Below are 13,215 nucleotides of genomic sequence, written 5' to 3'. Positions count from 1 at the left end.
TGACTTTTCGTCTCCCCAGTGAATGAGTACCTTGATGGTACATAATGATGTGTCTGTTTCCATTAGTGGCTGGCTGCAGTTGGCATGATAACGTTAACTAACTTGCTGTTGCCCATATTATAAATGTGTTATAACAGCTTACAGCCAGCTTTGCTGTGGAGAATATCACAGAAGAACTGTTGTGCTTCTTGTTGTGTGTTTTGCTGACTGCAAACATGAAGCTTGTGGCCGACAAAGCGTTTGTTTTGGTCTGGAGATGCTGGTGGTGTAGTGCAACATCCAAGTGGCAGTGATGATCATTTACACAACCTTTAAAAACCAACATTAGCTTTAACGTTAAAGTTTTTTCCCCCCTCAAATATAGTACAAAGGGCAAATCACACGCATTCTTATTGTATATAAATTCATGTTTATGTTGAGGTGAGTGGATGTGTGGGTGAATGTGAGGGGGGGCTGATGCCTAACCTAATTGCCACTTCTATTTAACTGTAATTTAATTGCCACATTTTGAAAACAGGAATCCATGAAAACCTTTATTCTTCCTAAAGGGAAGTTTGTTTTCGACCATGAGCAGAGATGTTTATGTCAGTCATGAAAAACACTACACATCACCTAGACAACAACCATGAGACAAACGTGTGGGAGAAAAGCCACAGATCGTAGAAGATAATAAGGTAGAAGACGTACTAGAATCAATAAAATACATAGACCAGTGTACACAATGACTGGGAACGGAGAGCTACTGCACATATACCTGGTAAAAATGTCCTGACATATCATGCTAACACAATAAAAGCAACATCTGTACAATATATCATATTGCTCATTGACTTTGTGTCAGAGAGACAAATCAACTCACTCAAAATTTTGTTAAGTCATTTCTATTACTCTGTCCATACTATGTGCAGGAGTGGACAAAATATATCACACACAAAGAAGTTAAGTATAACATAAGTGTAGGGATTTATATTATGTTGCCATCTACACTAAATTAGAAAGGAAAGATGATGTTGTACTGCTCATTTCTCATGTAGTTACAATGATTGTCTAATTTAACACTGCAAATAACATAACATAAGCAATTCAAAACTAAAAATGAAGAAAAAAAAATCAGTTGTATTGTGATTCTGGCCTGTTCTGCCATTTTGGATTTGATGCTGCAGAGAAACCTTTTTTAGTTTTTATGATCTCTATTGGACCATCATATGAGGCTCTTAATTCATTATCCTTTTGACTGTCTCCCTCTGCAGGCCTAGATTAGGTGTAGTGTCAATGTTTTCAAACAGCTCAGAACAGGTAAAGAAAAACATACAAAGATTTTTAAAAATCTCATCTGGTTTAATAGCACTGTACCGAGTGATACATCTTTGTTGAAAACTCTTTAAAGCAGTTTAGGTAAAAGCAGTAGAGAATTACTGAAGGGAGGCTTTAAATTCATGATAGTGACTCATATAGTATCATGGGTAAAATTGGATATTATTGGTACATTTACTCAGTTAAGTAGCGTAAAGGTTTTTAAGGGGAATTAGGGCAGAAGTACAAACATAAATTGGAAGTAGCTGAGGTAAATGCTTGCAGTGTTTCATAGACCACTGGGATCTCAGATTCATTTCTTGTTGGAAATTAGTGCATTGTTAACTTCATCCTCTGGCTGGAGGCTATGCCATTGAGCTATTGGCCGCCGAGGGTTTGCCAGCATGTCTGTCCAGTGGCGTTGCTCAGTCCCAGTGCTGTTACTGCCGAGCAGCACCTTCCCTATGGCGTCATTCTTCCCAATCTTATCATAGTCCAGCACAGTCACTGCCACCTGCACCTTCTATAGATGAAAATAACAAAAAATTAATTTCTCATTGATTTTATTTGCATGTATACATATGTGTACAAATATGTGTACCTCTATCTGTTCACATGGCACTTCAAAGCTGAAAGACTCATTGTAGTAAGGGTTCAAAGTGTTCTTCTTTATCGTTGTTTTCTTTTTCTTAAGTCTTTTCCCATTCTGCATTAAGTGGATCTTCACATAAGGGTCTGATAGAGAGAACAGGGAGGTTTCATGTCAGAGCAACAGACCAGCAGCCTGGCACTGACGCAGTAACTCCATCAATGAAACACAACATCTATTGTAGTAGCTCCTGATAGCTTCCCCTAAATAGAAACTACTTGAAAGAGGACACACCAGTATTTATAAGGCCTTAATGCTCAGCGCTAACAAATTTGCTAGAGCTAACATATCTGGGCTATTTAGGATGCACGTAGTCATATTATAAAAAGTACTGAGACATGTCTTGTTTCTAGAAGAGTTCAAAATTATATGAAGCATTTACTTTATTGTGGCACGGAATTTGTCTATATTCCAAAAATGTCAAGCACTTTAGTAAAAGGTATTTGACATGAAGCTTGAAATTAAACGCAACATGAATCCAGATTTCTTTGTTGCTTGACTCACCCGATAATCCACCCACATCCATTTTCTTCAGGTTTTTGGCTTCCAGAATCACCACTGTCAGCTTCCCTGCAGTGGGCACGTACCTCAAGGACAAACATATGTCTCCAAGCCGCTCGCTCTGATACAGCAAAAAAGAAGTGTATATAAGAGTATGGTGTTGTATACCTTAAGTATGGATTCATGATTAAATTGTGATAGTTTAGTTATAAACCACAAGAAGCTGCAGTCTTCCTTAGAGACAAAGGTGCTTTAAAAACATTCTGTATTCTTTGCTCTGAAATGAAGAGTATATATATCAAAAGGAAAAGGTAATTTATTTCACTCAGATGAAAGAAATACTGAATATCAGTAACCTTGTTTGCTACCACACAAAACACAAAGAAACACATCATTGAATAAAATTAAACAAATCAAAAAGATGTGGTAACAGTTTCAGAAAACCTAAAAGCAAGATTTGTTTTTCCTCATTGACTTGTGCAGCCCTTTTTTCAAGTTCAGCTCCTCTCCTCCTCTCACAGCGTGCTCCCACCTCCTCCTTCTCTGCCTTCTGCAGGTCCTTCCACTCCTGCAGAGACTGGCTGAAGTCCACACTGCTCATTGGTATCTTCACGGCTCCAATGGCATCATGCTTTGAGAAACGGTCAAAGTCATACACAGTCATCACCAGTGTCTTCCCGCCCAGCTCAGTGTATGGTACCTATAGAACAGAACACACATTAAAGACAGTAATGGTAACTTGGACATTATAAAAAACTCTATTTTTATTTATCTTGGAGTTTTAATTTACCTTAAATATGAAATTCTCATTGAAGTTGGGATCGAGGGTCTTCCTATGAACTTTGGTTTCAAACTTTTTCTTCTTGTCCGGGAGCAGATAGAGTTTTACATAAGGGTCAGAACTACCTCCCACATCCATGGCAGGAAGCTCTGCAGCCTGCAAGATGCCCACTACCAGCTAGAATTTGATAGCACAGGAAAGAGATGAGAATCTGGCTAATTGACAGTGGGAGGAAACATATTAAAATGTGACATTTTAGAGTTGGCAGATAGTGGGCAAAAAATGTCAAACGGGAATAGCAGCATCTTACCGTATTATCTGTGAAGTTATAGTCTAATGTGAAATGTAGTCTGCCCAGCTTCTCCTCCTCCTTGGGCTCATTATCTGAGAACTCAGTCTCTTTGTTTCCTTCATCTTTCCACGGCTGCACATACACAGGCATGCACACACACAGATCACATGCAGTTAAAAAACATAGCTTTGCAAGTAATCATTGAAAACCTTGTGTCTCACAACTTCTTCTCCTATAGTGTGTTGCATTGCATTACACAGGCAGAGGCAATTAAACAAAGATAATGTAACCGTCCAAGGTTTATTTTTTGTTTAAAGGGGACGGGCAAATTTTACACCATCAGCGTGTTTAAAGTTGTATCCTTGAAGATACTCCAAGGCAACTAATCTCAGACCTCAACCTACACCTCAACATGGCGATGTGCAAAACACCCATTAGTCTTAACACTCACTGACAGTTTTACTGGGCCATGGTGACCTGAATGTCTGCACTGTGATACATTGGAAGGACAATACATCTGCAGGGGGAGACTGTGTGTGTGTGTGTGTGTGTGTGTGTGTGTGTTTGTGTGTTTGTCGCCTACCTCGTTGTAACCTCCATCCATTTCAGTGTCAAAACCTCCCTTATTCTTCTCTTTCCCCTTTTTCTTGTCCTTTTCCTTGTCCTTGTCCTTTTTTTTCAAGCACTTCTTCCATACACACACAGCACATGACAATACCACGCACAAACTCACAATACAAAGGGCAGCAACAGCCCACATTGGCACTGCAAATCCACACAAAACACACACACACACTTCAGTTAGCCGCTTGAACTCTTCAAAATGTTTAAAACGTTACCCCTGTGTTTCCCATTAACTAGCTTTGAGAGAGAAGTAAGACAAAACCATTTTTCCACACTGCCTGAAAACATCACATATACAGGACACGAACAAAATATCAGGGACACGGGAAAATGTAATGCAATCCAATCCAGCACTGCTGTAGTACAGTAAATGCTATTGTCAAGTCTGTGGTCATTTTAAGGCTCTGTTTCCTGGTGGTGTCATACTGGATTACAGTATTGTTAGGTGTTATCATTTTCATCTCCTGTTCAATCTGCTTGCTCTAAAATATCATTGAAGTGATATATGACTCATATCACATATATCTCAAATCTAAGATGACATTTTTTATGACTTGCAATTTTGCTTTTCTGATATAAATGAGTCACTACAATATAAACAGAATCCATATATCCATATCTGTCTGGCATGTCTGAACTAATGAAAAGGAATAAAAGGAATAAGAAACAGATAACGCACTTAAACCAGGGAGATAACTGTCATGTATACATTTTCAAACATAACCTGTCCCATATGAGCAAATACTTGTCTGGCCTTTTCATATGCATCCCTCATTCAGTCACATGTTCCTGGATGTAAGACACTCCCAGCACCTTTTACTTATCCAGTCATTTTAGCTGTCTGGAATCAGTCATTGAATGATTGAGAAAGTACATATAATACTCTTTCCAAAATACACCAATGAGAGAATTAAATATGTATACCTGTGCTATCTGTAATCTTACTGTAAATCTTCAAAAGGCTTTGAACTTTGGCCCAGGCTCACAGTGCAATCAGTTGAGTACCCTCAGTCCAGCATTTCCAACATGTTACTGCAAAGAATCATTTTAATTTCAAGTCTCTTTTGGCATTTCATGAGTTGCTATGTCATACATGTTCCTTTAACAAGAGCTAAACCATTCTGCTGAATTGCCACTTTACTGTCTCATTTACTTTACCAAAAGCCTCCAGGATTTTATCTAAATTGTCCTCTGGCTCTGGTTCTTGGATGTTTCCCAAATATTGGTCAAGATTATTCACGTTAATTCATGGGGATGAACATATAGTCAGGTGTCTAACTCACTGTGGATGCTGCGTAGTTCACTTATGAACTTGTTGGGATTGTGGCCTCCAGATTGTTTTTGCCCTGGGGTGGTTGTTGCATTTGGCAAGAGGGTTGGGGTAGCTGGGGTGCCCAGTGTAGCCGGATCAGCTGGATGGCTCCCAGTCATTATTTGATGATTGACAGAGGATTCAGAAATAAACTGGCTGAGAAAAGAAAAGAAAGATGGCTACATTATACTTCATCAAAACAGAAACAGATGCACCTGTAAACACCCTCCAAATGTGCAAAAGCCTAAACTGGGGAACATAAACAAACTACACAAACACACATACACGCCAAAGCAGCATTTCCATAAATGCTATTAATTGATGTATTTGAAGTGAGGTGAAGAATAATGTGCTCATAGACATGCTATGACCATCAGAGTCAAATGACGTCTCCTGTTTCTGCTGGTCTGGCACTAACACTTCAACACAGGATATGCAAACTGCTGTCTCTGCCAAACCTGCTGACATGGAGGGGAGAGGGAAGGAGGAGAGGAAGGGGAGAAGTAGAGTTGAGGTGTCATGGGTGGATCTCTGCTGTTCCACAGTGAGCTGCCAGGGGTGATAATTATGTGCCAAGGTCATACTCGGTGCAGGTTAGCAAACTATATGAGAAAAAAATGTCTCAAAGCCAAGACTTGACTCCCAAGTGAAATAATGTTTTGACATATTATTTTCTATTCTGCAGACATCACAGGTATTGAGTGTCTGGAGCTGAATCAGCAGATGTGATCTCACACCCAAGCTGACAATGACCAAAACCTAGACAACTGTTACGTCTGCTTTTTTTTTAGTATACTTTACCATTTCTTTCTGAAAAGGCAGGAGCTTAAACAGAAGCCACTGCTAATATACAGCACTAACAGCTGCAGGAACAAACAGAAAAATTCAGGGTACATCCAAAGGGATTCGTAGTGATGCCAAACAGAACAGCAGGTCTCACATGCTACAGCTGTCTGATACAGATCGGGTTATTATGTATTTCAAGCAATAGTTCTAATTCTGACGTGCTTGTGTGAAAGTGTAACCAAGTGTTAATGTATTGAATAATTCACAGTTATTATAATTTTATATGTGAAATAATCACTTTCTCGCATATTTGCCGCAGAGGTGATAACAAATGACTCCGTAGTTGCACCATATGGTTCCTCAGCTTCAGTTGTTAATTCAGCTAAAACTCTTTTTTGACCTGCTCTAAGTTTTCACATTTATTACACGATATAAAATGTAACGTCACTGGCAGATGAAAGCTCTGTAGCTCAAAGGAGGCAAAAGAAAATCATTGAAACTGGAGTTGCAAATGAACAAATTACCCTTGGTGATTGTGTTCTTGTACCAGAGTCTCCAGTCTCCAGTAAACAACAGAAATACCTGCACAGACCTGATTAATGGCATTTGTAATCTTTTGTGCATCCATGGGTTTACACACAGTTAGCATTCAGTTAGCACATTCAAGAGAGAAATAAATCTAAGTTGATTTGATGAATGAAACAAAGAGGAAAAATTGAACTAGAGACATACCTGTATTCAGTCGTCTCAGCAGCAGTGTTCAGACTCACAGGTAATCCTTTTTTTTTTTTTTACAGAGGGAAGCGGAGGAGGAGGAGGAGAAAATAATGACAGAACCAGAGAGGTGGAGGAAATCAGTGAGGTATGGTAAGTGTCAACGCATTGCCTTTTTGTTTTTGTGTCTCACCAGTCCTTAGACATCAAAAAGCAAGGAGCAGGTGTGTGAAAGCTGGATCAAGAGAGAGAGAGAGAGAGAAAGAGAGAAAGAGAGAGAGGGTACGACAAGATAGAGTTGGTGTTGGGATAGTTGTAAGTGCAGCTCGGTCATCTTGTGTTGTGTTGCTTTCCTCTGTGTGTGTGTGAGGGTGTTGTGTGCTCCAGTGAATATGTGATTTTCTGTCCATTCAGGTCTCAAGGGACCGCTGGTCCTTTTTTCTGACGCCCCACCTTTTGTGACCTCTGTCCCGTCCCTACAGGTCACCCTCACCGGACCACTGATGCATATTCATTAGTGTAGTGACATGGCTTTTTAAAGGCTCGTTAGCATACTGAGAGTTCAGCAATAGAGGACATTTACATTCAGAGTGGACAGCTCTGTGTGTGTGTGTGTGTGTGTGTGTGTGTGTGTGTGTGTTGGTGTGCGTGTATCTGTACATCTGGCACTAGCCGCAGAACTGTCTCATATTGTCTATGTATAGATGATGTTGCCTAATTTAGAAACTTAGGATGTGGTTTCTGCAGCAACACAGATCAAGTTCCTGCCCCACCCCATTCACCTTGAGGTACCAGAGACGCACAGAGATACTGTACAGAAGGAGGGAAAGAGAGGGGGTGGTAGGATGGGCAGGGAAAGAGGGAGCTCGACACAACCGCTGTCTGTGTCATATAGAAATATATACTTAATGTATTTATTTTGCTTAGACAAACCATTTAGATCTGTTGTGATTATCATTACATAAATTACAATTTTGCTATTTTTGTGACAGCGTGGAGGCCAGTTGACTAAAGCCGATGTTGAAATATTGAACCGACATGATGGAAATCCCATTTTTTTAGCCTTTGTACAGTTATATCTGTAGTAAATTAAGCTTTATTTAAGGATTGGGGAGGTCACGTTGACATAAAGATCTGTTTTACAAGAAATGCATGAGAACAAATTACATATAACATCATAACAAGACAGCTCAGTCAGATAAAGCAGCCATCACACACACAGGCACACTTTTTAAAACAATAAACAATATTGCAGAAGTAAAACAGATCGCTCTTCCCCAGGTTAGTGTTGGTATGAAAAACTTTAATAGCACAACAATCCTGAAATGAAGCAGTTAAATAAATTTCAGCATAGTGCAAATGATCTTATGTGAGATGTCCACAGGCAAATTGTTGATGTTAAAATTAGACTGGCACATGCAGTAAGCACATATTCACATCATAATTATCGCAAATAGACGTTATGCACTACTTCCACATGTGCACATTAAAAGGAAAAACTACAAAGCAAAGACGAAGCCCTGTACAGTTACTTGAACATATACAGTATAAACAATATGGTTGGTTTTAAAGATAGAAGAACAACTCATACCTCCTCCCGCTGGGTGGCGATGAAATGCATGACGTCTCCACAACAAACCACCGAAGAAGCCTCGTCTCTAGGATACAGAGGAAAGCGTTCCCGTCGGACCGGAGGTGAAACTCTCCACACACTATTTAAGAAATGTTCTCTAAAATTTGAACCATTACATTAAAAAAAAAAGGGACTGGTTGCCTCTGTTTTTATGACGATGCATTTAAGTCAGTCCTAAGGTTTATTATAGATTAACATCACTTCAGCCGCCGACGAGTGATGGTTTGGCTGGCTACCTAGCTAGCAGATGCTAACGATACTTACGAAGCTAGCGGTAGCGGTAGGCTAATCAGAAGCGAGCTCGACAAGTTATTACAGTATTTATAAGCGCCGATATTTACAACAACATATACAACAACGCGGACATGACTTGTAGAAAGGGAACAGTTTCTTGTCCCTGCAGCAATTTATTCTTAGTTGATGGACCTGATGATGTTATGGTACAGTAAAGTCACAGATTCTGCAGGTGTCGGTGTTTTTGGTGTAATGTACAGATGGTAGCAGCCGGGGCGGGTATAGGCGACCCACCGGTGAACACAGACCCACTGGCAACTGTAGGAAAATGTAAAGACTGTTTGTGTTACAGTACTTATATACTGCAAGAGTTGCAATATTTGGACCCAAAGTCTGTGCTAATTTATAGACCTGCTGTCACACATTGCAAACATGCATGAAATACATTATATAGCGTACATAAAGTGCCGCATGTATGCTGTCCTTAATAATATATTACAGTATGATAAAAAAAAAAATATTTATCATTCTTTAGTTAGCATATAGTAGATATATATTATACTGTGAACAGATATTATTGTGGAAAGTATTTATTATGAGTAATGCTTTTTCATGCTGTAGTTTATGTCCAAAAATCAAGACCTGGTTCTTAAAATGTTAGCAGGGCTCCTAAACAGACACCTGTTTTAACATCAAATGATGAAAAAATACAGGTCTAGTTTATTGATTACACAACCTTTGAACATTTTGTGCCAATAACATTTGAATGTCTTTGGTTGCCTTTCACATGATAAGCCAAAATACTCTTTCTGCCCACTGCATGTGACACTGAATCCAAAGAGTGAGTGATTAAGACAGTTTTCAAACTGATAAAAAACAGGGGTTGTTGCTAGTGAAAAAAATTAAAAAGTCTTTTTTGCAGTTGACATTTTAAACCCTTGCCTGTTTTAAATCAGCCTGTGTGCCCTCCAGGGTGTGGGGATGCAGCCGGTGGAGCACTTTCACCTCAAGCATGTCCTGCAGACAGTATGTGTACTGGAGGCAGTCGTCCTCCGCAGTTTTGGCCCAAAGGGAGGACAGGTGCTGTTCACCAGAGACACAGGACAGGCCATGCTGAGCCGCAGTGGGACGCGCATTCTCACAGCGCTACGACTGGAGCATCCACTGGCTAGGTAACACACAGATATTTACTCTTTCACTATGATGATATTTATCAAGTGTAATTTGTGTTTGTATTGTATTTATATTTGTGTTCTTCATTTTAGGATGGTCGTGGAGTGTGTCTCAAAGCATAGCACTGTAACAGGCGATGGATCTAAGACCTTTATCCTACTGCTGGCGTCATTGCTACGGATGATTCATGCAATGGCATGTAAGGAGCCTAATGTGTCTCACAATTACAACTCCAGGGAAACAGCAGAGGCTGCCACTGCCAGGCACTTGGCTGACGAACTGCTGGCATTTGCATTGGAGGAAATGGATGATCTCATTGCCATAGGAGTGGTCCCTTATGGATTCTGTGTTTTGTGGGAGGATTTCACTGCAGAAACACAATCACTAGCTCATACAAATAATCACGGAGTACAAAAGCTGCTAGCATCATTCTTTCATACTCGTCTTGGTCACACCCACTGTGACTTTATAAGCAACCTCACCTGTGAACTGCTCAGGCACTTGACGTTTAAAAATGACCAACCTTCCTTAGCTCTTCAGTTTGTAAATGACAACTTCTCTGCACTGCATACACCTGTATCAGGCTTCCCTATTAGCTGTTCACGTTTGATTGAAGGGCAGGTCATTCACAGGGACTTTGCTGTGCCCTGCCCTCGGACTGACCACCAGCCAGTGAAAGCTGTAGTTTTCACTGGATACCTGCATCCACAATTACTCGGTGCAGGAGATGTGCTTGAGGTGGGATGTGGAGGCCAGATGATGGAGGAGAATTCAAGGAAGGAGAAAAGTATTGTTGAGTTTAGTGCCTGGTCAGAAAGGTCGCTCAAGTGTGTTATTGCAAACCTGCAGCATTTGGGTGTCTCTGTGCTTCTGTCTGCAGTGAAACAATCTGCTTCTGTCCTGGCTTTAGCTGCACAGGCAGAGATGTGTGTTGTGGAGTGTATCAGTGAAGATGAGCTGTCTCTCTTTGCCCAGCTAAGTGGGACAACACCTGTCTCAGACTGCTGGATGATCGAACCAGTGAATGTTGCGACCCTGACCTTTTGCCGTCCAATACTACTGGGAGCCCATAGGTATGATAACACATTGCTCCTTCTCAATCATATACATAGAGTCACAAAGATACATACAGTATGCAAAGAAATATGCATGCACACATCACAAGGTTTTGATTACCTGTGTTTTCTTCATTCAATCTTCGTGTCATACATGAAAATCAAAACTGAACTCTTTCTCTCTTCCACAGATATGTCCATGTGGCTTTCAGTGTTTTAGAGGAAAGGGTCATGGTCAAACCCTCTAGTCTGGTCATTTGTGGTGCAGGGGAAGGGCAAACAGACCAGTATGCCTATGCGTTTCAAGATGCCATCCGCATGCTACTTACAACTTGCAATCCCATAGATACGTCTGCAACTGCAATATCAAAAAGGACCTTGCAGTCACACAAAAGCACAACAGATGATCACTCTGTTGAAACCGCCTACAACTCCTCCAATGCACCTCCCTTCCAGCAGCGTGTGCTGGTTCCTGGCTGCCTTATACCTGGTGGTGGGACATTTGAGTTTCTCTTAAATCATGCCCTCTTACATCGTGGCCACAATTGCTCAGTTTCTGATCACACAAATACAGGTATCCCTGCTGTTTCTCAGCTCTTGGCAAATGCTTTACTGAGTGTGCCCCAGCAGATTTACTCCCACAGTTCACGACATTTCCTGCAGATTCAAACCAGGGTCCTGAGTTTTATTCCAGATCATTCCCAGACTTTCAGCCTCCTATACAAACAAGAACACAATATGAGCCTCATGCAGGGTCATAGTACTGGTGAACTTCCACTAGGGAATGGTAAACTAAGCATGCATCATTGCAGAAAGGCTGACGTGTCATCAAAAGTTTTTATGTTGGATTTGGGCCTTGAATCTGTCTCCTGTAAATACGAGCTGCTTCTGGCTGTCCTGCAGTGTGTCACAAGTCTTCTCCATGTGGACATGGTGCTGTGTACACACACTGCCTTACACACGCAGTCACGCAGACTCGCAAACATTTCCTGGGAGGGCACAGAGGATGAGGCTGAGGACTGAGATTGTATTGTATCCCATAAACATATTTTCTCTTTTCATATTTTCTCAGGTATCAAAAGTTGGAGGAAATAATTTGTAATTTATTGCAGACTGCTACCGACATTTTTGTACGGCCACAGCATTTTTCCTTTGTCCCACTGCAATATATTTGTAATCCATTTATTTGTAATGCAAGTCCTCTGCACTCCTACAGAGATAGTTTTCACGGCAGTACTGTTGTTTGGTGCTGTTCATAGGCCAATAAAATTTTAAGGTGGTTCTGGACCATTGTCATGAACCAAGGCTAGATTTGGCAAGGACTTAGTGTTAATCTCTGTATAGTACAAAGTGTGCAGTCGTTATCAAATAATTTGTGTTCATTTTAAGCAAAGTGAGTGAGAAAATGTTGATATTGGCCTCTTTCCTTTTGAATTCTCACTGTGGTTCCTATTTTTTTCTCCTCCTTATCTCAGGTTTCCTGCCCTCTTCCTTTGGCCAGTAAACACTCTGTTATATAAAAGGCATACACTCTGAATATCATGGACGCATTGCCTCACAATTATACACACTCCTTTTTATAATCAGTGTTATCTCCAAAATGGGGGTGGGGTATCTGAACGTCAACGCAAGGCTGTCAACAACCAAATCAAAGTGTACTTCCCAGTGCTGTAATCAGAGGAGTGCAAAGTTTATTCTCACCTTTTTTTTTAGGGAAAGAGTGAGTCATTTGATGTTAACTAGACTAACTGCCATACATGAATGTTTAGTGTTTACTGCAATCACTGTGCAAAACTAGTTTGGAACACAAATTTTCCGTAAATTAATTGTGATGGGAAGAGTTCTTGGCATTGTTTCTGTTTTGAAGTGTGTGTGTGTCAACATGAGTCACAGTCGATAGTTGCTTCATGAGTCACACTTGATGGTTGCAAAGATCAAAGAGGGGAAAGTTGGGGAGGTATTCGGAATGTTTTTGTTCCACTGCGCACTTGGAAAAGACCCTAAAGGCACCTACACCCTGTTAATCCTTGCGAGCCCCTAATATCTTACACAGCTTAATGTTCCACCATAAACAGAGTAAATGTTTCTATGTAGTTAATTAACTTAAGCCTGACCTGCTGAGAACAGGCCTAATAAAAAATACAGGTAATTTTACTGTTGCACTGTGT

General features: G+C 40.5%; 2 protein-coding genes across 5 annotated transcripts; one reads left to right on the top strand and one right to left on the bottom strand.

Annotated features, from left to right (window-relative positions):
- Nucleotides 1-364: 364 nt before the first annotated feature.
- On the bottom strand, nt 365-8,652 carry syt1b (synaptotagmin Ib). 4 transcript variants are annotated; one of them, XM_071500224.1, is made up of 9 exons: nt 8,544-8,652; nt 5,424-5,608; nt 4,100-4,281; nt 3,535-3,648; nt 3,234-3,401; nt 2,976-3,143; nt 2,447-2,564; nt 1,895-2,028; nt 365-1,816 (listed from the first exon to the last, which is right to left on the bottom strand). In XM_071500224.1, exons 2-9 carry the CDS (start codon nt 5,569-5,571, stop codon nt 1,607-1,609), a joined length of 1,242 nt encoding a protein of 413 aa, XP_071356325.1. In that variant the 5' UTR covers nt 5,572-5,608; nt 8,544-8,652; the 3' UTR covers nt 365-1,606. The 4 variants fall into 4 exon arrangements, with proteins under 4 accessions (XP_071356325.1, XP_071356316.1, XP_071356340.1 ...); XM_071500215.1 differs by lacking the exon at nt 8,544-8,652 and adding an exon at nt 6,971-8,363; XM_071500239.1 differs by lacking the exon at nt 8,544-8,652 and adding an exon at nt 5,065-5,172 and having other exon boundaries at nt 5,424-5,558.
- bbs10 (Bardet-Biedl syndrome 10) lies at nt 8,514-13,207 on the top strand. The gene is made up of 4 exons (XM_071500201.1): nt 8,514-8,647; nt 9,792-9,991; nt 10,085-11,065; nt 11,239-13,207. The coding sequence occupies exons 2-4, from the start codon at nt 9,801-9,803 to the stop codon at nt 12,068-12,070; spliced, it is 2,004 nt and encodes a 667-aa protein (XP_071356302.1). The 5' UTR covers nt 8,514-8,647; nt 9,792-9,800; the 3' UTR covers nt 12,071-13,207.
- The last annotated feature ends 8 nt before the right edge of the window (nt 13,208-13,215 follow it).

Source organism: Trachinotus anak, unplaced genomic scaffold, assembly GCF_046630095.1.
Source record: "Trachinotus anak isolate AG129_WGS33_773 ecotype Australia unplaced genomic scaffold, CSIRO_AGI_Tana_v1 ptg000002l, whole genome shotgun sequence".
Classification (NCBI taxonomy): domain Eukaryota; kingdom Metazoa; phylum Chordata; class Actinopteri; order Carangiformes; family Carangidae; genus Trachinotus; species Trachinotus anak.
The sequence above is the reverse complement of the archived record's forward strand: the minus strand, read 5'-3'. Positions and strand labels throughout refer to the sequence as shown.

Excerpts from the sequence above, each read along its gene's own strand:
- syt1b (XM_071500224.1), bottom strand. The coding sequence starts at position 5,571 with ATGACTGGGAGCCATCCAGCTGATCCGGCTACACTGGGCACCCCAGCT. Across the intron at positions 3,402-3,534 it reads ATAACTTCACAGATAATACG|CTGGTAGTGGGCATCTTGCA; the intron begins GTAAGATGCTGC and ends ATCAAATTCTAG. Across the intron at positions 2,029-2,446 it reads GGATGTGGGTGGATTATCGG|ACCCTTATGTGAAGATCCAC; the intron begins GTGAGTCAAGCA and ends TCTCTCTATCAG.
- bbs10 (XM_071500201.1), top strand. The coding sequence starts at position 9,801 with ATGCAGCCGGTGGAGCACTTTCACCTCAAGCATGTCCTGCAGACAGTA. Across the intron at positions 9,992-10,084 it reads CTGGAGCATCCACTGGCTAG|GATGGTCGTGGAGTGTGTCT; the intron begins GTAACACACAGA and ends TCTTCATTTTAG. Across the intron at positions 11,066-11,238 it reads ATACTACTGGGAGCCCATAG|ATATGTCCATGTGGCTTTCA; the intron begins GTATGATAACAC and ends TCTCTTCCACAG.